This window comes from Peromyscus maniculatus, chromosome 8, assembly GCF_049852395.1.
Source record: "Peromyscus maniculatus bairdii isolate BWxNUB_F1_BW_parent chromosome 8, HU_Pman_BW_mat_3.1, whole genome shotgun sequence".
Classification (NCBI taxonomy): Eukaryota; Metazoa; Chordata; class Mammalia; order Rodentia; family Cricetidae; genus Peromyscus; species Peromyscus maniculatus.
In genome coordinates, this window is record NC_134859.1 from 90,632,212 (window position 1) to 90,658,350 (window position 26,139).

General features: G+C 41.2%; 1 protein-coding gene across 3 annotated transcripts in view; it reads right to left on the reverse strand.

The window, feature by feature from the left end:
- The window catches only part of LOC102914885 (leucine-rich repeat-containing protein 37A-like), a 71,420-nt gene that overhangs the window by 24,867 nt on the left and 20,414 nt on the right, over positions 1-26,139 (reverse strand). For 2 of the 3 annotated variants that reach the window (XM_076543483.1, XM_076543484.1), the window contains 2 exons: positions 4,390-4,461; positions 2,803-2,874 (listed from right to left, as the gene is read on the reverse strand). Coding sequence is in view for 1 of the 3 variants with exons in the window: in XM_076543482.1 (XP_076399597.1) it covers positions 2,803-2,874; positions 4,390-4,461; positions 5,634-13,159 (7,670 nt within the window). In the remaining 2 variants the exon portion in view is untranslated. Of the gene's footprint in view, positions 1-2,802; positions 2,875-4,389; positions 4,462-5,633; positions 13,270-26,139 lie in introns of those variants that run through there. The other variant, XM_076543482.1, reaches the window with a different exon arrangement.

The following is a 26,139-nucleotide window of genomic DNA, read 5'->3' on the forward strand; positions in this document are numbered from 1 at the left end:
CACACCCCAAAAATGTAATAATGGAAGTTTTTAAAAAGAGGCAGATGATTCCCAATGACACCCAATGCTCAATTGCTCTTTAGTTGCCAGACATGGTGGTGTGTGCCTTCAATCCCAGCACTCTGGAGGCAGAGGCAGGGTGATTTCTGAGTTCAAGGGCAGCCTGAACTACATTGTGAGCCCCAGGACAGCCAGGGCTATAGAGTAAGACTATTTCAAAACACTAAAGGAAAAAAACTACACTAGTTGTTTCAAGGAAAATGTTCCTTGAACATTTTCCTTGAAACAAACTCAAGTCTTCTCTTGTGTGTCATATATGTTCAAGTTAATTTTTAGAATGTCTTGCAATTAAAAAAAATATTTTAAACTGGCGGGGCATTAGTGGCACACACCTTTAATCCCAGCACTCAGAAGGCAGAGGCAGGTGGATCTCTGTGAGTGTGAGGCCAGCCTAGTCTACAGAGTGAGTTCCAGGACACCAGCTTTGTAGACCAGGCTGGCCTTGAACTCACAGAGCTCCTCCTGCCTCTGCTTCCTGAGTGCTGGGATTAAAGGCATGCGCCACCACCGCCCGGCATTCTTATTTCTAAATAAGCAGAATTATTGTGGCAAGTACTCCTTCCTTGGCAACAAGATTGTTGAAATTTTTATTGTTTTGTTAGTGAATTGGTAGGAGAATTTCTGGTATATTCACTTACAACAAACTTTTCTATATATAACTTTATTTTTTTAGTCTGGGTTTCATTGTGTAGTCCTGGTTGGCCTGGAACTAACTAGGAATACCTCTAAAGCATCATTTCAAGCATCTATTTCTGACATGGGCATAAAAATTCTTACATTGGAAGCCTTAATAGTAGTATGTTCTCCTAACAGGTTTATCATGTTGATGATATCATCTATGTATTTTTATGTTTAGCTAATTACTTAATTCTGCAATGTTAAATTTAACTCAGATTAATTGTAAGAACAAGTTGGGTATGTAGGCACAAGCCTGTAATTCCAGCATTTGGGTTGGAAGACTAAGGTAGGGAGATTGGGGTAAATTCAAGGTCAGCCTAGACCACATAGTAAGACCCAGGCTCAGAAAAAACGGAAGTGATAAAGCACAGTTGGTAGAGTGGTTTCCCAACATACAGGAAGCCTTGGGTTTGGTTCCCAAGACTGCATAAACTGTGTAGATGCTGGAAATCCTAGCACTTGGGAGGTAGAGTCAAAAGAATCAGGTGTTCAAGGCCAACCCTTGCTTTTTAGAGAATTCAAGGCCAGTCTGGGCTTATATTAGGCCATGCTTCAAAAAGGAAAAAACAAAAACAAAACACACAAATTTTTTAAAACACTCTTGGTTGCCTGGAGGTAGTGGCCCATGCCTTTAATCCCAGCATTCAGGAGGAAGAGACAAGTGGATCTCTGTGAGTTCAAGGCCAGCCTGGTCTACAGAGTGAGTTCCAGGACAGCCAAGGCTACATGGAAAAACCCTATCCTGAAAAAAAAAAACACACCAAAACCCCCCCCAAAACCAAAAAACACCAAAAGCACCCCAAAAACCCCATCAACCAACCAACAACAAAAAACAACCAACAAACAAAACAAAACCCCCAGAACACTCTGGTCTAATGACCTTCAAATTAATGCAGATGGCTCTTTTCTTCTCTTAGATGCAACAGCTTGGAGTTAATATTAATTCCTTCTATGCCACCATGTCATCTTTCTTGTAAAGGTTAGACCAGCAAATATTTTAGACTTTGCAGGTCACACATGTCTCTGTTGCACATTCTTTATTGGTTCTCATTTTTCTTTTTTAGCCTTGTTAGTTGTTTGGATACGAAGTCACCCTTCCCCTCCAAAAAATAAGAAAAGGAACATATATTGAAGGTTTAGTTTTCAGCTGGGGGTCTATTTGTTGATAGGCAATAGGTCATATACGGATTAACTCACTGATGAGTCCCTACCTGAATGTGCTATGAGGAGGCAGGGCCTAATTGGAGGAAACATGTCTTATTACTGGGAATTTCTTCTTTCACTCTTTCTGAAGCTTTGTCCTACCATAGCCTTCCATCATCATGCTTTGCCTCACCACAGGCCCAGAAACAATGGAGCCAGCTACCATAAACCAAAAACCTCTGAACTGAAGGGCCAAAATGAATCCTGTCTCCTCCAAGTTGTTCTCATCAGGCACCCTGTCACATCAACAAAAAAAGGCACTGGCACAAGTCCTCTAAAGTGTCAAACCACTCCTATAGTAAATGAGGACATGGATCAGACTTGATCGAGGTATGACAGACTAGATCCAAATACAAGCATATGCCTTAGAAAACAGGGGTCGTGTGAGGTCCAGTAATTGCTCAGTAATTACTGTTAGTTAATTAGTTAGTTAGACCTTACTAACATTTCCCCCTGCAAATGGAGTTCTTCTACCTGAAGCTTGTCTATATGATTTAAGAAATTTAAAATGGATAGAAGGCATTTTCATGTTAGAGATGGGCTGAATCCTCCCCCCAACCCCTGACTGGCATAACTGCAGATTCTGTTTTATTATGTTTTTGCCTTTAGAGCCAGGGTTTTGCCAAGCAGCCCTGGAACTGGTGTGAAACCCACTATGTAGACCATGAAGATCTCCAACTTTGAGCAATCCTCCTATTTTCTACCTCCTCAGTTCTGGTATTATAAGCAAACACTGTCAAACACAGTCAATAATTGCACAATTTTATTGCTTGAAGAGATGTTAGTATCTATCTAGTTCAAATCCCTTGTTAATCAATAGATAACCCATAACTTACAAATAGATATGCTTAACTAACTTACAAAACCTGGAGAGACAGCAGGCCTTCAAATGTATCCTTATGTAACTCAGTCAGGAGATTTTCACTGAGAATTCTGGAAGATTAAAAGGTTATCTGGATCAAAAATTATCAAACAGATGGACAACATCCAGTGGTGAAATGGAATGGAGAAATACATGCTGTCATATGCTATTGCTGAGAGTATAAATTGGTACCATTTATTTTCAGGGCAATTAAAATTTCATCTATACAATGATCTCCACCCTAGAGATTTCATTTCTAGGTATTTAGTTTACTTGTACATGTTCAGAAAGAAGTATATAGGATGTTTATTACAGCTATACATATAACAGAAAAACATATTCTTCAAACATCAGTAGGCAATATTAAATTCTCACTGATGTGTACATACTATGAAATACTATGCATGAAATAAATAGAATAACTGTGTTAAAAAGAAACTTTACATATCATGAAGTGAAAACACCAAATTGAAGGATGTTCTTATTTATGTAAAAATGATAAATAGATATCAAATTTATTTTTCTGAATATGTCTGGAAAGATATATACCAAATTCACAGTAATGGCTACCTGTCCTCATCAGCTTTTTTTCAGTTTGACACAGACTAGGGTCATCTGTGAAGACGGATTTCAATTGAGAGAATGTCTGCACTGTGGGAGTGGGGCATTTTCTTTATTAATTACTGATGTGTAAGATGAAATAAACTCTTTCCTCTCTCAGGTGCTTTTGTTCATGGTCTTCATCACAGCAAAACAAAACTAATACATTACCTCAGAGATGAAAAATTAAAGCACAGGGAAGGTTTCACTATACCTGATATTTAATTTATATATTTATTATATTTTTATATAATTAATGTTAGTTCATTAATATAACTTATATACTAAGAATGCAATTGTAGGCTAGGTGTGGTGGCACACATCTTTAATCTAGCACTTAAGAAGGAGAGGCAGGCAGATCTCTTTGAGTTTGAGGCCAGCCTGGTCTACTTAGTGAATCTCAGGCCAGCCAAGGACACATAGAGACTCTGTCTTAAAAACAAAAACAACCAAAAAATGTTATCATAGACAACATCTATACGGGAGACGAATTTAAATTGTAATTTTTTCAGAGGAAGTCCATAAAATTTAATTTTAAAACCTGGACACCAAAATGACCCCAAGGGAAAGGGAACCTGCTGCCAAGATGAAAACCTGGTTCAATCTCGTGGCCCCACATGTGGAAGGAGAAGAGCAAGCTCCACGCTGTCCTCTGGCCTCCACAGGCACGCCCTGCTTTGTGTGCTCACAGAAATACATACAAAAGAAAAGGTAAGACAAGTTTGGGCCGAATTGATGGTGTTTAAACTTATGGCCTCATGTGTGCTAGGCAACTATTCTCCCCCGAGCTACATACACCCCAGTCCCCACAAAATTGACCAGGGAAATTTAGTCATTATAGGTTTATTTGGGCTGTGAAGAGGAAATACCTGTTCTCAGAGGTATTTACCACAAAATCTGGACCAAGAGGGATCTTACAAAAAAGTATAGTGCTTTTGTCGTTGTTGTTTATTTTTGTGTTTACATTTATAAAAAAATATACTCACAGCGTCTCAGTCCAACGGTATGCTTTCCATACATGTTTTTCAATGTAAGAAATAGAATTTCCTTGGAAATTCCTGTGAAGAAACAGTTTATATACTTGAATAAATAGGAAAAGAATAAGCAGAAGCAGTAAACTCATTGCACCCTCGTGGAGGTGTTCAATGCAGAATGAAGGAAACCATCAATCTTCTAATTCCCACATCTGTCAGTTTCCAAGGGCCACTGGTGCAAGCAGTGAGACATTTCTGCGAAACGTGAATTTCAAATCTGTGGGTGCACATTCCACTTTCCTCTTTGCTGTACACTCTACAGCCCAACTCTAAATTTAACCAGTCACTAAATCCTGTCTTCTCTTTCTCATGGGCCACCACAGTGGAGAGTTTATTATAAAAAATTTCTCCTGTCTTATTAATTTTTCTCTCTTTCCTGGAAACGTCTAATGGGTTTCCATGTCTCTCCGTGTCACTTTCTAAATCCTACAGCTGATAGTCCAGATCTTACACAGTATCTTTACTTGTTTTTAATCTGCCTATTCTAAATCCCCATTATTCTTATAGCCATGCCTTTGCCTAGGCTGTACTCTCTTATTTTCCTCTATTCAACAATAGACATCCTTTGAGAAACAGGTAAAAGTTTAATGCTCCCTTTTCCCCGATGTATCATTTTCATGTTCTAGAGACAACACCATACATATGTGGTTCTCACAGTTTTTAACGCCCAAAATGCACAAAAGGTTATATGTCCTAGAACAAAGATGAGCTCTGACAGATTGTGTAGTCTTAATAGCTAACATTCATGTATGTTAAGAACTGGATAAGTATTCCATGTAGTCAACTGAACCTCGCAGCAACCCTATGAAATAGTAGCTATTATACTCCCCATTTTACATGAGGGAGTTTCATCACAGCTAAGCAGAACTACCACATGAAAGACCTGGGGTCAAACCCCAGGAGTCAAGCTCTGGAATCTTCTCTGACCTCTTCGGTGCATTCTCACCAATGAGATGAGTTATAGAGAGGCTGGAGTGAAAATGGAAGAGCCAAAGTTGAGCCATGATCTAATGGAGCTAATTGGAGACAGGGCACTGCAGTAAGAAGAAGGATAAGGAAGAATTCACAAGCAAAGATCAAAGCAGAAAGTCAGCCAGTGTTGGTTGGGGTGACAAGGAAGGTCCAGTAGGGCTTTGAGGAAAAGGCTGCCATGTCAAGTAGAATGTAAAATAGAAATAAGTAAAGGTTATTCTTACAAAAAAGTTAAGGGGTGTTTGTGGATTTCAGGCCTTGGCACAGGCACTTGGTGGAGTCTCCGCTTTGGGCTGAGATGACTACACAATAGTGTCTCATTTTCACACAAGCAGAAGTCACATATGTTGGTGGTCATGGATGAATTTGGTTTCATTTGAACAAGTAACTCTCTTTCTGTACTAAAAGTTGTAGCATATGGAGTTAGGGGAAATTCCATATCCATAGGTTGAAGTGTGGCTTCACTTGGGATTTGCTGAGTCTGAACCTGTTCTGTAGATGGAAATGTCACGATAGGATATGTTGGAGGAGGAGCTGTAGTTGGATGCTGACCTTGATCTTGAACTGATGTTAGAACTGTAGACTGAGCTGTGATATGACTCATAGGTGGAGAAGGGCTTACCAAGCTAACAGATTGTAGAGCTGTGGAAAATTCTGTTTGAGAAGACTGAGTAGTGACTTCAGTTGAATTTGACTGTAGAGTCTGAACCTGGTTTGGAGGTGGAAGTGTCCCCTCATGTTGTGTTGGAGGAGGGGATGTAGCTTTTGGGACTGCAGATTGTGTAGTCTCTAGATGAGTAGTTGTTAGGACTATGGAGTGTGTAGTTTCTGGATGAGTAATTGCTGGGATGGTGAAATGTGAAGATTCTGGTTGAGTAATTGCTGAGATTTCAGAATGTAAGGTCTCTAAGTTTGGATGCTGAGATTGATCATGAACTGTTGCTAGAACTGTTGCATCAAAATGTGCTGAAGATTGAGTTACAGTTGCCTTAGGTGACTCTGTAGGCTGAACTGGTGCTGAACGCTTAACCATTGTAGCAGGTCGTGGAGTTATGGAAAATTCTGGGTGTGAGGGATGAATTGTGACTTGAGTTGGGTTTACATGCTGAGCATGAACCTGGTCTTCAGGTTGAAAGGTCACTTCTTGGTGTGTTAGAGGAAGAGCTGTAATATTATATGGGGCTGCAAAAAGTTCAGTCTCTAATTTGGATATTGTAATTAGGTTATGCTCTAATTCTATTTGTTGAACTGTGACTTCAGAAACAAGTGGATGCTGAGTTTGATCCTGAATTGGTATTTCATAAAACACTGGAGCTTGAGCCGCAACCACCTCATGTGGCTGTTCAGGCTCAGGAAGGATCTCCTGTGTGCTTGGAGAAGGTTCAACATCCAGATGGGAACTTGGAGTTACTGTTAATTCCAGATCCAAAGGTTGAATTGTAACTTCAGTTAGATTTGGGTGTTGAATATGAACTTCTTCTGGAAGTGTCAACTGATGGTACTGTGGAGGAGAAAATGCAGTTTCCTGTGGGGTTGCAGGAGGTTGAGGCTCTCTGGTAGGTTCTGAAGTTGTGGTGAGTCCCAAGTCCAAAGGATGAAATGAGACAACATGTGTTGTTGTATCAGCTTGATCCTGACCTAGTGTTGGAACTGCCACCTCTTGATATAATGGGACTGGAGCTAAAACTTCTGTAAGTGGTTCTGTAAGATGAGTTGTACTCTCTGGTGTAGTTTGAGAAAGTTCCTCAGGAGTTGGTTGATGAGTTATGGTAAGTTCCAGATCCATAGGTTGAACTGTGACTTCACTTGGGTTTAGATGCTGAATAGGAACCTGTTGTGGAAGTGTCATCTGAGGGGGATTTGGAGGAAGAACTATAATCTCCTGTGGGATTGTAGGAGGTTGAGGCTCTTTGGTAGTTTCTGAAGTTGTGGTGAGTCCCAAGTCCAAAGGATGGAATGAGACAACATGTGCTGTCGTATACTCAGCTTGAGCCTGACCTGGTGTTGGAACTGTCACCTCCTGATATAATGGGGTTGGAGGTACAACCTCTCTAGGTGGTTCTGTAACCTGGGCTGGCACAATTGTGGTCTCTGGCACAATTTGAGGAAGTTCTTTCTCAGGAGTAGATTGTGTAGTTGTGGTAAGTTCCAGATCCAAAGGTTGAACTGTGACTTCACTTGGGTTTAGATGCTGAATAGGAACCTGTTGTGGAAGTGTCATCTGAGGGGGCTTTGGAGGAAGAACTATAGTCTCCCTTGAGATTGTATGGGGCTGAGTCTCTCTAGTGGGTTCTGAAGTCATGGTGAGTTCTAGGTCTAAAGGATGAAAGGAAACAACAGTCCCTGTTGTATACTCAGCTTGAGCCTGACCTGGTGTTGGAACTGTCACCTCCTGATATAATGGGGCTGGAGGTACAACCTCTCTAAGTGGTTCTGTAACCTGGGCTGGCACAATTGTGGTCTCTGGTACAATTTGAGGAAGTTCTTTCTCAGGAGTAGGTTGTGTAGTTACGGTAAGTTCCAGATCCATAGGCTGAACTGTGACTTCACTTGGGTTTAGATGCTGAATAGGAACGTGTTGTGGAAGTGTCATCTGGGGCTTTGGAGGAAGAACTATAGTTTCCTTTCGGGTTGTAGAATGGTAAATCTCTCTAGTAGTCTCTGAAGTTATGGTGACTTCCTGTTCCAAAGGATGGAATGTGACAGCTTGTTCATGACCTGGTGTTGGAAATGTTGCCTCCTGATATATTGGGGCCGGAGCTAAAACTTCTGTAAGTGGTTCTGTAAGATGACTTGTACTCTCTGGTGTAGTTTGAGAAAGTTCCTCAGGAGTTGGTTGATGAGTTATAGCAAGTTCTATATCCAAAGGTTGAATCTGAGGGGGCTTTGGAGGAAGAACTATAATTTCCTTTGGGGTGGTAGGAGGTTGAGGCTCTCTGGTAGTTTCTGAAGTTATGGTGAGTCCCAAGTCCAAAGGATGAAATGAGACAACATGTGTTGTTGTATCAGCTTGATCCTGACCTAGTGTTGGAACTGCCACCTCTTGATATAATGGGACTGGAGCTAAAACTTCTGTAAGTGGTTCTGTAAGATGAGTTGTACTCTCTGGTGTAGTTTGAGAAAGTTCCTCAGGAGTTGGTTGATGAGTTATAGCAAGTTCTATATCCAAAGGTTGAATCTGAGGGGGCTTTGGAGGAAGAACTATAATCTCCTTTGGGGTGGTAGAAGGTTGAGGCTCTCTGGTAGTTTCTGAAGTTATGGTGAGTCCCAAGTCCAAAGGATGAAATGAGACAACATGTGTTGTTGTATCAGCTTGATCCTGACCTAGTGTTGGAACTGCCACCTCTTGATATAATGGGACTGGAGCTAAAACTTCTGTAAGTGGTTCTGTAAGATGAGTTGTACTCTCTGGTGTAGTTTGAGAAAGTTCCTCAGGAGTTGGTTGATGAGTTATAGTAAGTTCCAGATCCAAAGGTTGAATATGAGGGGGCTTTGGAGGAAGAACTATAGTCTCCTGTGGGATTATAGGAGGCTGAGGCTCTCTGGTAGTTTCTGAAGTTGTGGTGAGTCCCAAGTCCAAAGAATGAAATGAGACAACATGTGTTGTTGTATCAGCTTGATCCTGACCTAGTGTTGGAATTGCCACCTCTTGGTATATTGGGGCTGGAGCTAAAACTTCTGTAGGTGGACCTGGTGTTGGAACTGTCACCTCCTGATATATTGGGACTGGAGACACAAGTGGCTCTGTAAGATGAGTTGTGCTCTCTGGTATAGTTTGAGAAAGTTCCTCGGGAGTCGGTTGTGGAGTTATGGTAAGTCCCAAATCCAAAGGTTGAACTGTCACTTCAGTTGGGTTTAGATGCTGAGTCTGATGTGGAAATGTCACCTGAGGTGTAGTACTTTTTTGTACAGTAGTGTGGTCTGCCTCTGTAGTATGTGGTGAAGTTATGGGGTGAAGTTCCAGGTCCAAAGGGTGAAAGGAGATAGAGGATGATGTTGGATACTCAGCTTGAATCTGACCTGGTGTTGGGACTATCATCTGATGTGTTGGAAGGTGAGTTACAATATTGTTCATTGAATCTGGAAGCTGGTGTGGGACTGCTTGCTGGGTTGGAGAACGGTCTATCTCCTTAGGGGGTTCTGGAGCCTGTGTGAGGGTGGGCTGCAGCACTGGAGATGGTTCCACATTCTCAGAGAGGTCTGCAAGTTGAGAGCGGGTCATATGCTGAGCTGGAGAAAGTTCTGAACCCATAGTGGAATCTGGAGGTAGATATGGGCCTTCCCGTTGAGTTGGGAAAGGATAGACTTCTTTGTGGAGGTCTGTTTTCTGAGCTATGGCCTCTTGGGGAGAAAATTCCGTTTCAGGGAATCCTGGTGTATGGGAAGGGGAGTCAAATTGGACTTGTGAAAATTCAACTTGTTCAGTGGGAACTATAGGCTGAACTAGGTCCTCCTCCTGAACCTGAAGAGATTTAACTCCCATAGAAGACTCTGGAGCTCTGGTATGTGCTTGGTTTGGATGTTTAACTGTGGTTTTACGCAACATTGAATGCTCATATCTGAATATTGCTTCTAGATCTTCAGGTGAAAAGAACAGGGTATCTCCCACTGGAGAAAGAAAGAAGCCCTCTTTAGGTGGTTCTAGAGACTGATCTGGGAGTTCTTGCTGATACGGTAAAAATTCTGTATCCAAAGGGTGCTTTAGGGGTGGAGACAAGTTCCCCTGCTGACCTGAAGAAACTTCCCCAAGAAGCTCTTCAGGCTGGGTTGGGACCCCTGGAGAATGTTGATTTTCAGGGGTGGGTGGATGCTGAGTTGTAACTTCTTCTTGTTGTTCTTTTGAAGGTTCAAACCCCTGTTGGCTTGAAGTTTCAACCTCATTAATCAACTCTGGAGGCTTAGCTGTGGCATTGTACGATGCTAGAGGATGAACTTGACTATGAACCAGATTAGAACCTGTTGCCTCATGGTGTGCTAGAGGTTGAACTACTGTTTCATGAGGGAGGTCTAGAGGTTGCACTGAGGTCTCCTGCTGGGCTGAAGAAGGTTCAGTTTCCTCTTGGAGCTCTGACTCCTCATCTGTGTCCTCCTGCTGGCTTAGAGAAGGCTTTTCATACTGAACAGGTTCTAGTGATTGAACTGAAGCCTCATGTTGATTTGACAAGAGTTCAACCCCATCAGAAGCCTCTGGAGTTATAGCTGGATTGGTATACTGGGCTGTAGAAGTGTCTACATCCTTTTCTGGGACTGTAAATGGTTTAGCTATAGTCTCATGATGTACTGGGGGAGGTACCACCTCTGCTGTGGGTTCTTGTGTTATGGTAAGTAGCACATCTGGGGGATTAACAGTTGTAGTGGATAAGCTTGAATGGTGAGTCAAGGGTGAAACTGTCACTTCATGATGTTCTGAAGACTGGGTTGCTTGTTCTTGTTGGATTAGAGCGTGTTCTGAGGATTGAGTCGGAATTTCCAGCTCAGAGGCCTGAGCCGGCTGTGGCTGCTCACTGAGAAAAGGTTCTGTCTCTTCAGCATTCTCTAGAGGATGCACTGGGGACTCCTGCTGGGTCAGAGAAGATTCCATCTCCTTGGTAGGTTCTGAAGTTATGGTAAGTGTCACATCCACAGGTCTAACTGTAACATTTGGCAACTGATAATGGTGCTCTTCACTCTGAGTTGGCTGGACTGTCACTTGGTGAACTGGTGGAATTTCATCCACATTTCCCACAGTGGACTCTGGAGCTTGCAGTGGAGCTGGTAGCTTGATTGGAGGCTTGGCTTCCTCAGGGAGCTCTGCAGGTGCAATGAAGGCTTCTGGATGGTTTCCAGAACCCAATCCTTCCTCCTCAAGAAACTCAGAAGGTTGAGCTGGCTGCTCTAGTTCTATAGGAAAAGACTCATCCTCCAGAAGAGGGCCTGGATGCTCTGATTGGACTTCCTGCTGGATTGGAGAAGGCTCCTCCTCTTCTTCCTCAGCTTCCTCTGGCGGCTGAATTTGGTCTTCCAGACCACTTTCAGATGAATCAACCTCCTCTGGAGATTCAGAAAGTTCAGCTGGCTGCTGCTCCAAGCTAGGAAAATGTTCAGCTTGTACAAGAGGACCTGGAGTTTGAGTTGGAATCTCCTCCTGAACTGGAGACATTCCAACCTCCTTAAAAGGCCGAGAAGTTATTGTAACTGTCACATCTACAGGTTTGACTGTAGTCCTGTGCAAAGTGTAATGGTGAACTTGATTCTGACTGGGATGTGGAACTGTTGCTGCTGGAGCTCCAACTACACTCTCCATAGAGGATTCTGGAGTTGGAACTGGAGCCTCTTGCTCAACCGGAGGATTGACTTCTTCATAGGGCTTTGTAGGAAGAGCTGGAACTTCTATCTGGCTATCAGAAGTTTCAAGGGCTTCAGGAAGCTCTAAAATCTCATCTAGGGCCTCTTCTTGGGTTGATGACGGCTCCAAAAACTCAGAGAGCTCTGGAATTGGAGCTAAGGACTCCTGTTGGGATAATGAAGGCTCTAACTCCTGAGAGAGCTCCGGATTTGGAGCTTCGGCCTCCTGTTGGATTAACGAAGGTGCTACCTCCTCAAGATCCTCTGAAAGCTGGACGGGGGCCTCTTGTTGGGTTAATGAAGATTCTACCAACTCAGGACTTTCTGGAAGATGGCCCGGGACCTGCTGCTGGCTCAAAGTTTGTTGAGTCTCCTTATCTGCCTCTGACACTGTAACCTCCAGATCTTCAGGCTTCACTGTGACATTTGGCAAGTTTGAATGCTGAGCTTTATTTCTATCCAGAGACGGACCATTTATTTCAGGTGGCTCTAACGCTGCAATCTCAGAAACGAACTGAGGAACTGATTCTTCCTTCTGAGGTTCATTTTCCTCAGGGAGCAGTGGGAGACGATTTGGACCTTCTTGAACCACACCCAGATTCTCTGAATCTTGGGTTTGTGCCTCCAGTTGGTATTCAGGAGGTTCAGCCTGCTCAGAAGGCTCTGGAGGCTCCTTTCTGTTTTCCTGGGATTGCACAGGTAAGCTGTCCGAATTGGCTTCAGTCATACTTTGGTCCCCATAATCATCCTCCACAGTTTTGTTCTGCAGTTGAGGTTTTACAAGTTGGTTTGTAGTTCCAACAACCACCTTAGAAAGTTTCTTGTGCTGAGCTAGATCTTTCTTCAAGTCCTGGAGTGAAACTATGAACTTTGTTACTCCCGAACTCTTGCTGTCTAGTGGTGGAACAAGTATGTCATATAACTGGTTATCTGCAGCCTGATCCACACTGGAAATACTTTTAAATTGTGGAGGCTGATTTTGATCCCCATTTAGTTTTAAAATGTTCCCTGGCAGCTTCCTGGGTGGAGTCATTTTGTTGGTCAGACGCTGATGTGGAACAGTGAACTGATCTGACTCTGGGTGCGGCTGCGCAGAGGTATCCTTCTCTTGGAATGAAAGAAAACTGTCCTTCAACTTCCGGGATGGGGAGAACATCTGGGAGGGAGGAGAGGACCCCAGGTAATTAAAGTCCCCTGCACCTGCCTGGGATGTATGAGCTTTCGGGGATTTGGGCCGATGATCAGAAGGGTGCCAAGACCGGAGCTTGGTCGGCCCCCAGGGCTCTGAAGTCAACCGAACTGGCTTATGGACCCACTCCGCAATGGGTTCGGCCTGGGTCACCACCAGCAAAACCTGTCCGGTGAGGATAAGACTTGGGGCGCAGAAGCAGAAGCCCAGTGGAGTCATGACATGTGGTAAGGACATGACATGCAGTATGGAGGCGATCCACAGTGCTGCAGAACGCGGGAGATAAACTGGAGGAGAGGCTCCTGACCTCAGGGAGCCTTGGCAACTGTGCCTACCCTGCCCCGCCCTTTATGACAGGATTCCTTTGTTACCAAAGCGTCACTAAGCGGATTCTGTACTATGAAGGGAACCTTCTACGTGACAGGACCCAAGTTTCCCTTACTGAGGCTGAAAAGAACACCCATTTCTTCAGGGTCTACTAACCCTAAGAAGGATTTATGTCTCAGTCCGGGGTGCTCCTTACCCAGCAGCCCTTTGTTTTTGTGGGGCAGAATTTCAAAAGAAAGTATCCAGGCAGGGTAGAGTGTGGACTCAAAAGAGCCCACCCAGGTTGAATCACAAAATAACGAAGTTACAAACATTAAATTAGATCAAAAGCTTCTCGGTGTTTTGGAATAAAGAATACATTTGTAGGTGTGCTCAAAATATGTCCTTCCCACCCCAAAGTGAGATATTTAAGACCTTTTTTTTTTCAAGTACACATGGAACATTGTTTTCATGTTAGTTAAATGGTATATTTCTAGGAGGAGCCACTAGGCTACTGATTCAAAGATTCTAAATTTTGCTTCCAAAGTATAAGTTGAGTTATTATGTAAAGGACTTTTGTGTGTAGTAATATTAATCAGGGATATTGGAGATAAAGCCAGAATCCTTATGATTGTGACAGGGGTTTTCTCACCTTAGATGATCATTAACTTGGGGGCAAGGGTCCCCCCCCCCCAGACAGTCAATGACAACCAAAGTCACCACAGGCCAGTGATTTCTGAATCTTTTGTCTAATGAAGTCAATGGATGAATTTCTTGGGCAACAGGAGGATGGATTTTTAGAAAAGACTTTATCATAGGTTCATAGGTGAGAGTTTAAGATGTAAGAAGCACCCAGATACGCATGTGCACACAGAGAGATGCATACACAAATGAATAAATCTTGAAAAGTGAGAAAAAAAATAGGAAGCAAACTGAGCTCCTTCAAGAGCAGGTCCCAAGGATGGTTTATTACCGAGAATGCCTATCTGGGGGTTAACAGAACTTGACCAGATTGAGGTATGAGCTGCTTGGTCCAGGTGTCCTACCCAGGAGATGTCCATATGTCTCTCCATTCAGATAGTCTGTGTCCAGATTGGAATTTAGGTCATGCCCTCATACATAGTTTCTACGAAGTTATGCTCATTGCTATCTATAATGAGAGGAAAAATAACAAGAAACTGTAGCCAGTGTTCCTAAGTACATTTAGCATTTCTGGCCTCTGGCCAAGATAAAAACACAGAACTACTGAGTTTTGAGGCCCTTGCCTCTCAACTGCCTGATAGTTTATTTTTCTCCTGTTTTCACCAATGCTAATTGTTGCCAGCTTTTTTTTAAAATAAGTATATTATATAAGCCTTCTAAGATGCAAAGCTAAGGAAAACCTTTAATCAAGCTGGTAGCCACCCAATTAGAATTGTTAGTGTGTTAATGTTTGTGTTTATGGTTTATGTTTATATACCATTGCAATTCTCTTTAAAGATAATTAGACTGTCCTAACCTTGTGCACTCCAAATGTTACTTCCTCACAAAAGATATTTGACATTTATCATTTAAGGGGTATATCTCTAAACAAGTACTTAATATTCAAATTAGTTTCTTTAAATATTTGCTCTTAGAGCCAGGTGTGGTAGTGCATATCTTTAATTCCAACATTCCAGAGGCAGAGGCAGGACAACCAGAGCTACACATTAGGACTCTTTTAGTTGCTTAAAATTGGCCATAAAGGATTTTGTTGATAGTAATTTCTTGACATTTGTTACTCCAACAACGGTTGAATCATATCAGACTAACCATAACAGATCTCCTCCTGGTGATGAGGGACAGTTGGAATCAAATCACTGGGTGGATAATCAGTGATGTCTTCAGAGAATGTTTAGAGAGAAGGAGAGCATTTCCAGAGCGGGAACAAACAAATGTCACACATAGTGGTCCTTGTTCACCACTGCAGTATCTGAGAGGCTAAGTATGAAGATTTTAAGTTTGAGGTTTGGCCTAGACTATACTGTATAGCAAGGTCCTGTCTCAAAGTCCACAGCAAAAGTTGAGTCGCTTTTGGAACGGAGTCCTTCCAAAAGTAACTAAAGTCAAGACGTTGTGGAGAAATGGTTCTTATGCATGGTTACATGACCAGGGTATTTTCTGACTTTGGATCCTACATAAATTCTGCTTATGACAATTGTTGCAGACACAGGTATAGTTCATCTCAATATTAGGATGTAAAAACAAGAATGAATATATTCTAGAAAGACACTTGTGTCCCTCCCTTTGACTAATAGAGTATTGAAACAATGGACCCCAAGAAGTTGGGATCCCCTCCACACACACACACCAAATCTCAGACTGGGAGAAGGAAAAGATTGAGACAATGATGGGTTAATGGTTGTCATGACCTGGACTGATTACTTATGCATACCTCTTCCCCTCTAAAGATCAAGCCAGGTCAGGGTCCTGAAGATGGACTCTGGAACCACTGGACCTGTTGGTCTGTTCTTCTTCCTAATGTGGTCACATTAAAAGAATCTCCTTTCTCTGACTTCCTCTATTACCTCTCCCTCTTTTTAAGAAAAATGTGTTTCCTTTTATTTTATGTATATGTGTTTGTGCTTGAGTGTATACATGTCAACTGTGTGCACACAGATGTCCACAGAGGCCAGAAGAGGGTGTTGGATCCCATGGAACTGGAGTTACAGAAAGCTGTGAACTCCCCTATATGGGTGTTGGGAACTAAACCCAGTCCTCTGCAAGAGCAGCAAGTGCTCTTAACTGCTGAGTCATTTCTCTCCCCAACCCTTTAATTGGCATATTCATGATGAGTAGCTGAGCTTAGTTTGTTAGAACTGCCAGGGCCCAGGCTTTGATCCTAAAAATTCCAATAACACCCACATTGGCAAAGCAGGGATTACATGCCAGGAAACTACATACAAAATAATTCACCACAAGACCCCTCCAACACAGACATTCTCCCCCAAAGCATTGTTTCAATACTCTGTTATGCTGCAGTGACTTGCTATTGCCTAGCCTATTGCCCCTTTGCAGCATACTCAACAAACCTTTCTAAAGAATGAATGTATTCATTCCTGGCCTGACAATTCCTTCCTGTCTACCATGTCTCAAACTTGGGTTTGCTTCTCATTAATAAGACGGCTATTCAAGGTTGCTATCTCAACTTACCCTACACCAAGAGTAATTATCAGGGCTGATGCTGAGCCCTCCGTTCAGGTCTTAGTCACACACACACACACACACACACACACACACACACACACACACACACTCAAACTGGTGGCTGGGTTCTAAGAAGAATGCATAAGAGTGAAGCATTCTAAATTTTATGCAGTGATGGGGTTTTCTTGAGTAACAACAACAATAAAGGTTTGGCCAGATAAATAATTGGTGGTCTGCATTTATTAAATTCTGTTATATATTTGAATTTACTTTACTTTTAAATTGGTAAAATTATTTTGCTTTTTCTTATAATTAAGTTTTGACATAAAGTTTTTATTATATTGGCTTATTAGTATATATGCTTCTGTATGCTACCATTAGATATATCATATGATGTTTACATAATAAAGTCTCCCCCAAAATAGTTTAATTTAAATTCATTTCTAAGTAAGTGCACACATAACCTTAGTCCAAATTCCTTTTAATTCAGTAAAACTTAAATAAATCTAATAAATTAATTATAATTTGTTGCTAAGATAAAAATGCCTCTGGAACTGTTAACACATTTAAAAAATGTTCTAATTTTACATTTATTTCTTTATATATGTGACCTTACACACACATGTTCGACTATGAGAGGACAACTTGTGGGAGTCAGTTCTCTCCTGGGGATCAAACTTAAGTCAACAGGCATGGCAGCAATCATCTTAACCAGTTGGACTGTTTTCACTGCACCCTCCTAAATAAAACCCCATAGGACAAAAAAAAAAAATACAAAAAAGAAAAAGAAAGGAATCTTGAAGTATGAAAAACAGACATAAAAACCTTTGATGAAAACCCTGTGTGTGAAAACCGTGTGTGTGTGTGTGTGTGTGTGTGTGTGTGTGTGTGTGTGTGTGAGAGAGAGAGAGAGAGAGAGAGAGAGAGAGAGAGAGAGAGAGAGAGAGAGAGAGAGAGAGAGAGAGAGAAAGTGTCTGCAGTGGCCAGTGGCTTCAGATTCCCCTGGAGATGGAGTTAAAAGCAATTATGAGCTACCTGCCATGGGTGCTGCGAATTGAACTCAGGTCCTCTGGAAGAGCAGCAAGCTCTCTTAACTGCTGAGCCATCTCTCCTGCCCTAAAAAATGTGTTTTTGCTGGGCTGGTGATGAAGGTCTCTGATTCTAGCTGCTCAGGATGCTGTTTCAGGAGAAGTACAGTTCAAGGATTGGGTGGACTATAGAAGGGGGGTTCAAGGCCAGCTTGGGCATGCAATTGAGACCTTGGCTCAAACTATCAAGTAAGAGAAAACCTGAAGGTGTAGCACATGTAGAACATGCCTAGCATGTTCTAGGACCTGGACTCACTCTTCAGTACCCAAGGAGGAAAAAAAAAGAAAGACTCTTTTCAGTTTAAAAAAGAAAAAGAAAATGTTTTTAGGTTAGAAAAGATTTTTAAATGATAAAGTATTATACTAAGTAAAGGATTTTTCCAAAATGGGAAAAGTGAGAACAAAACCAGAAGGTTCAAGTATGCCAAAAGAAAATTTGTGGAAGATGAAACTTAAAGATGGGGAATATATATATGTACTTATTTTATATTTATATATAAATATATATTTATATTATATTTACAACCTTTAGTTATAGCAAACTTAATCACATATATCATATATAATCATATATATTAAGCTTGCTATAATAAAAAATTATAAATATAATTTAGGTGAAAATTAAATACACTAATACATAGAACTGAAACTATTTATTTGTAACAATAAAAAATGGACAGGCATGATCACTCACACCAGTAATCCTTAGGAGACAGAGATGGGAGGAGGATCAGGTATTCATAGCCAGTCTCCCAAAGTGAATGTGAGGCTAACCTAGGCTATATATGATTCTATCTCAAAAACAAAACAAAAACAATATACATTTACAAACAATACCTTAGAAAACAAGACTTTTATGTCTTATTCTTTTACTGAATGGGCCACTGGAACCTTGATTAGGTTTTATCGAAATGCCTCTGATATAACTACGTAGGTTATATAATTTTATTTTGTATTCTTATGAGTGTTTCAGTCATATGTATATGTGTACTATGTGCATGCCTGGTGCCTGAGGAGGCCAGATGAGGGCATCAGATTCTCAGAACTGAGTTATAGTTTGTCATGAGCTGTCACATGGTTGCTGGAAACTGAACCTAGGTCCTCTGCGAGAGTAGCAAGTCCTCTTAACAGTTGACCCACCCCCTATATATTTGTATGCATGAATGATGCCACATCAATCTGCATGAGAAGGGTCAGTGGTGGTTTGAAGGAAATGGCCCCCAAAGGGAGTGGCACTATTAGGACATGTGGCCTTGTTGGCATAGGTATGGCCTTGTTGAAGGAAGTGTGCCACTGTGGAGGTGGGCTTGAGTCTCATAGATGTTCAAGCCACTCCCAGTGTCTCAGACCACTTCCTGTTGCCTTCGAGTCAAGATGTTAAGAACTATCAGCTCCTTCTCTAGCACCATGCTGCCATACTTCTCGCCATGATGATAATGGACTAAATCTCTGAAACTGTAAGCAAGCCACTACAATTAAATGTTTTCCTTTATAAGAGTTGCCATGGTCATGGTGTCTTTTCACAGCAATAGAAACCCTAACTAAAGACAGACCCTGTCAGGTAATTCCAACTATTTCCTGTACTACAAACTTTAGGGGATAAACTCTTGGATTCATATTTCTCATCTCAAATGAATGTCAACTTCTATACATCCACATAGTCCAGAATATCTAGGTGATATTCATCTTCAACTACACTAGACACGTGAGAATCCCACGTTACTGAACTCAAAGTCCTTCTTGTGACATTTCTACTGACTCTCGCTCTTTCATATTTCTTAAGGCCCACTCTACAAGATGGAACCCATACCTACCACTGCTTGGGTGACCAAGAATCTGAGACTAGATAACCCAGTGACCAAATAATACTGTTTTAAACAAACAAACAAACAAAAAAACATAGCAGTAAAGTGACTCCTAATAACATTCTGCTATACTCATAGACCAGTGCCTTGCTCAGTCATCATCTGAGAAGCTTCCTTCTGTGGCAAGTGGGAACAAGTACAGAGACCCACAGCTGAACTATGTGCAGAGAGTGAGAGACGCTGGAACACTCAGTCCTAAATTGGATCTCTCCATCAACCCCCCCCTGCCTTTCTCATGTATCCCCAAGATCTCACATTAATATCAATATCTCAATATAAAACACACCCCAACTTTTAAAAGTCCTACAGTCTTTAAAAATTCAGGCACTTTAAAAGTTCTTTCACAGCAAACCTTGTGAAAAGGAGGCAGAAATACTCTAAGATGCAGATGGGATGGAAGACACTAAGAAAACAAGGCCCTCTAAGTCAACATGATCAAATCTCATATGAACTCACAGAGACTGAGGCAAAATGCACAAGGCTTGCACAGCTCTGTACTGTGTCCTCTGTACAAATTATGGCTTCCAGTTCAGTGTTTTTATGAGGGTCCTGAGTGTGTAAATGAGCAGGTCTCTGATTCTTGTACCTTCTCTTGGGCCTTTTCCCTTCTGTTTGTTTTGTCCAGTTCTCATGTGGTTTTGTTTTTATCATATCATATCATATCATATCATATCATATCATATCATATCATATCATATCATATCATCACCACTTAAAGATCTGTTTGTTTTCTAATGAGAGACAGAGAGGTAGTGGAACTGGGGAGGGGAGGAGGGAGGATCTGAGAGTAGTAGAGAGAGGAAAACCATAATCAGGATGTGTTATGTGAGAAAAAAAACTATTCTCAAAAAATGGAAAAGATGAAAATCTTTATTTAGAGAGAGAGAGAGAGAGAGAGAGAGAGAGAGAGAGAGAGAGAGAGAGAGAGAGAGAGTCCAGAACCACTAAAATGGAATATTTGCTTTGCTGAGACAATTGATGCTGGTCGTCTGAAGCTGAGGAACAGCTGTGATTAAGAGACTAGCATCACCGAAGTGAAATCTTCTGGGAAATGTTTCCTCAGGGCCATCACACAGAAGCTGATGAAATTGAGGCTTGGCACCGTGTGGCAGGGTCAAGGTCCACGAAGAGAGCCCAGGGCATTGATAAGTTGCAGCAGAGACCTCAGCATTTTGGAAATACTGATACCACATTAGACGAACACAAAGGACACATTACATGTGGAGTGGAGCCCCCGTGAACCTGGGAGACAAATTGTGGGTCTTTCAGATGGCAGAGCAAAAGAAATGGAACCATTTCAAGGCTATGCGGAGCCCAAAGGATCAGGAACGGGTTCCAGACACCAAGCCCTGAACTTTTGACACTGTTGAATTTTGGCTCTACTTTGATTACCCTCTTGAGGTAAGAAAGTATTTAGCTTATTTTTATTTTATTGGAGCCCACAAAAAGAGAACTTGGAATTTTACAAAGATTTTGGAATCTTAGAGATACTTTTGATATTTTAGAGACACTGAATATTTTAAAGAGAATTTGAACTTAGAAAGAGACTTGGGATGCTTTAAAGGGGCTGAACTTTTAAAGTGCTTAAATTTTTAAAGACTGTAGAACTTTTAAAAGTTGGGGTGTGTTTTATATTGAGATATTGATATTAACATGAGATCTTGGGGATACACGAGAAAGGAAAGGTTATTGTTCAATAGTAATGTGTTTGTGTGTCAAATTGACAAGGGGTCAATTGTCCTGGCTGGCTTTCAAAGAAGTTATCTGGAAAGTGGTACCTCAACTGAGAAAATGCCGCCATCAGATTGCCCATAGGAAAATCTGTTGTGGATTTTATTGATTAGTGATAGATGTGGGTGGGCCCAGTTCACAGGGGATTCTGATGCTCCTGGGAAGGTGGTACTGAGTTATATAAGAAAGCAGGCTAGCAAGCCACAAAAGGCAAGCCAGTAAGCAGCATTCCTCCATGGCTTCTGCTTCAGTTCTGCCTCCAAGTTCCTGACTTGAGTTCCTGCCCTGACTTCCTTCAGTGATGGACCCTTTCCTTAGCTTTTGATCTTGGTATTTTATCACAGCACTAAAACCATAACTAAGGTACAAACAAAATGAAAACAACATGAAAGTAGAAGAGGTAGCTGGAGAGTGCCTCAGCAGTTAAGAGCAGTTTGGTTTGGTTCCCAGAACTCACGAGGTGGCTCACAACGTCTGTAACTACCGTTTCATGGGATCTGATATTGCCTTCTGGCCTCCATGGGCACCAGGAATACACATGGTGAGCACACAGACATACATGCAGGCAAACACTTAAACACATTTTTTTTTCAAGTAGGTGAGGAACCTGTTTAGAAGAAAGGTTCAGTGGGATCAGAAAGGGGATGAGAATTATTGGAGATATGACCAAAATGCATTATATACATGTATGAAATTGCCTAACAAGAAAGTACATTAAAACAAAACAAAACAAAAACCCCTGCTACCTCAGGGAAACCTTAAAGTAAGAAGAGTCTAAAAGAGCAATGCTTACTGTATGTCCAGGACACTGGAAAAGAACTACACTTTTCTAAAAAAAATAAAAAAATAAAAATAATAAAACCAACCAAACAAAACGACAGCAACAAAAGCAGACTTCGTACTCTCTACAAACAGGAAAATCACCATAAGGAACAATGTTTACCCCCCCCCCAAATGGAGGAGGAGCCATCAGCTCCAACAATGGTTGCTCCTGAGCATTGATGCTGCTCTAGATCCTTGGTGAAATCTCCAGAGACTTTAGATAACCATTAAAAAAGCATCTTGAGTAGTTCTTGACAGAACAGATAACAATGTTTTGGTTTTTTTCTAATACTGGAACTTTGTTCTCTACCTTAGTGAATAACCCAGGACCCCTTTCTAAGCAAATATGTGTTGCTTAAAACCAATGTTGATAAAATTTCTCCAAAGCCAAAGGGATTATTGTTGTTATCCTTGAAAATCATCTGTATTTAACAGAGTGACTATTGTGGGATATTTGTACACTGTGTAAAGATGTATTGCTGTGACTGGTTTAATAAAGAGCTGAATGGCCAAAAGCTAGGCAGGAGAGTATAGGCAGGACTTCCAGGGAGAGAAAGGACTCTGGGAAGAAGAGAAGTGATGCCAGTAAGATGCAGACCAAGTTGGACATACAGAATGGAGGAGAGGTAAAAAAAAGCCAAGTGGCAGTATGTAGATTAATAGAATCAGGTTAATTTAAGTTATAAGAGCTAGTTGGAGAGAAGCCTAAGCTAAAGGCCAAGCTTTCATAATTAATAAGAAGTCTCCATGAAGAAAAGTCCAACTATAAGTGACAAGGCATGATTTTGGGAATTCTCATCTAAATAGACTCTGTAACATGTGGATAAGTGGATGCCTATAAATTATAACAGCTTACAGCAATACTTTGAGCTATACAGCTTTGTACCTATGTTCCAAAATTAACCATAAGCCCATCTCAGATAAACAGAGGGTATGGGCTGCTCAGAAAGGATATAGCTAACAGACTCAATGAGATTCTGCTGTCTTACACAGATGAGTAAGAATTATTAAGAGACTTCAGGGTTCATGTTATCTGAGAAGAGAATTACTCACTACTCTAGTTACTTGCACCTTTGTGGGGGTGGGGTGAGGTGGGGGGGACGGGACTGACATCCACAATCTGTAATAGTCCCAATGCCCTCTCTGTTCTGTCCCAGTGCTGACCTAGGTGGTTATACTACCCACTGCCTTTCCTTAACCTAGGAACGTGGAGTGACACATTCTTTATGAAGAGATTGGACTTTACTCAGATATTAATTTGTCAGGACACAAACATCTGATGTCTGCTGACACCTCAATGTGCACAGAGGTTCACTCCACCCAGACTGAAAGGAGTTACTCTCTAAAATAAAAGCTATCCTTCTGAGTTGTTACAGCTTCAAGTACTTCAGGAAAGATAAAGTTGCCCAAACTTGCAACATGTTAAAAACTTAAATGGTCTCTTCAAAGAAAACAAGACATTCTCTCAATTACAAAGGTAAGTTCCATCTCTAAATCAGCAGTTGTGACCTTAATTTGTGTTTTTGTTTGCTTGTTTTTTTTTCTTTTAGATACTTGTGAAAGTTTTTAAAATCAACTTGCCACAACCTATGATTACCTGGAAAGAGTCTCAATTGAGAGTTATCTAGAACAGGTTGGCCTATGGGTATGTCTGTGAAGGAACTGTTTTGCTGTTAATTGACCCAGTCCACTGAGAGTGTCACTATTCCCTAGACTGGGTCCAGAGCTTCAGTAAAGGGGAAAGCTAGAGATCAAGCTGGCCGCATGGGTGCACTTGTTCCTCCCTGTTCTTCACTGTGGATGTGATATGACAAGCTACTTGAGTTCTTGCCTTGGTTCCCCCTCAGGGATGAACTGTAATCTGGGATTTACAATTCCCAACAAACTCTTTCATTCTCTATGTTGCCTTTGGCCATTGTATTTTGTCACAGCAACAGAAATGAGACTAAAACATCACTCTTGATATAACATACAGTCAGTGACTATAACCTCCCACCATTTTCCTTGGAAGTTATTCCACTGTTAAAGTTCTCAGAATTATTTTGTTTTGCCACATATTAATATGTAACCTGCTGTAGGTAGCTATACATATTATTGTAATAGCCAATAGTATTGTATTGATCTTAAACTCAAAAATTAAGATAATGAAGACAGTTGTCTTATAAGACCTGATGGCTCTTAATATCTCATAGTGATACAAACTGTGTATACCAGTTTGCTTTCTGTTGCTATGACAAGACACCATGACCAAGAGCAACTCAGGAGGAAAGAGTTTACTTGGCTTAGAGGTTATAGTTTATCACTGGAGAAAGCCAAGGTAGAAACTGTGGAGAGGAGGGATGCTGCTTTCTGTCTTGCTCCCCATGGCTTGCTGGGTTTGCTTTCTTATGCAGGCACATCCACCTGCTTAGGGATGCCACCACTAGCAATGGGCTTTCTCCTATATCAACTAGCAGTTAAGAAAATGTCCCACAGACATTCCCACTGGCCAATCTGATGGAGTGAATTCCTTAATTGAGGTTCCCTCCTCGCAAGGGGAGGGTGTATAAAATTAACAGCTGAAGTTAACTATGATACTGTGCCATTACTAGATAGCTGTGTATATATACTGGAGCAATAGGAAAATCAGTCCTCAAAGACTCACATACCCAAATTAATTCTATATCAGATTCTGCCTTTTACATTTTAACAATTTACTGACATATTTATCAGGTACCTCATGTTTTTAAAAAGGCCCTGTTATTTTTGATGCTAACCAGAGGCATGACAATACCCTATGTGCTTCATTATATACATACATATGTATATATAATGTTTTAATATATATATTCAATATATATGTATAGATATAATGTTTTTATGTCTCAAGTAATGATTTCTTCTCTTCTAGTGTTCCATTGAATGATGACTCTGACCTGCTGAGTTCAGACCTTCTCAAGTACTTTTTAGATCACACAGGCTGAGACTTTTGACCCCTGCATAGGTAGGGTCTACATGTCTTGTTCAACGTGAGAGTACAGAAAATGAATCTTTAGCCTTTAGTGACTATTTTTCTTTATTTTTTATACATTAAAAATTTTAAATTTATGTGCCTTGGTGTTTTCCTTGCATATATGTCTGTATGAAGGTGCCAGATCCTCTGGAGCTGGAGTTATAGATAGCTGTGAGCTGCCATGTGGGTGCTGGGAATTGAACCCAGGTCCTCTGGAAGAGCAGCCAGTGCTCTTAACTGCTGAGCCATCAAGACAGAGAAATTAAGGGTATGTGGAAAGAGAGAGATTAACTCTGGAGTTTGACTGTAGTCTCTCACCAGCTGAGAATAAGAAATCCAATACAACATTTATTGTGAAGATTGTTACATACAGATGACAGTATTTCTTTTATATAAAGACATTTCCAAGTAAGATATTAAAATAGCAAGTCAATCATGCTTATGTCCTAAGTCTATATGATCTTTTTCCTTTCCCAACTGCCATTTTGTAGAAATCATATTTACAGTAAAAGATAAGTCTTAACCTCCCTGTAACTTCTACAAGAATGAGAATTGCTTGCCGGTGACGGCACACGCCTTTAATCCCAGTACTCAGGAGGCAGAGCCAGGCGGATCTCTGTGAGTTCAAGTCCAGCCTGGTCTACAAAGTGAGATCCAGGACAGGCACCAAAGCTACACAGAGAAACCCTGTCTCAAAACAACCCCCCCCCAAAGAATGAAAATCACAGTTTTCTCTTATCAGATTGGAATATCAAACAAAGTACATCTATAGCCATGTTGGAATCTCACATAAAAAAAAAAAAAGGGAAAAATGTAGGAGGTTTCTAATTTTATTTTTGAGTATTTTGTCTCCATGCATGCAGTGCCCATGGAGGCCAGAAAAAGGCATCAAAGCCCCTGGAACTGGTTGTGAGGCACCATGTGGGTTCTGGAAATCAAATGTGATTCCTCTGCAAGAGCAGCAGTGCCCTTAACTGCTATCATCTCTGTAGCTCCTTAGCCTCCCTTTGGGTTGTAACTTGAGATGGTCTAATGGTCTAAGTGGCTACTGCTGAGACAGTTAAACACAATTCTCCTTGGAGAAGATCCCATGCACTCTTACATGTGTCTTATTCTTTCCATGAGTACGATTTTATTTTTAATTTTTTTGATCTTGAGAAAAATTTTGTTTTATTTTGAGACAGGATTTCTTTGTATAGCCCTGGCTATCCTAGAACTCACTCTGTAGACCAGGCTGGCCTTGAACTC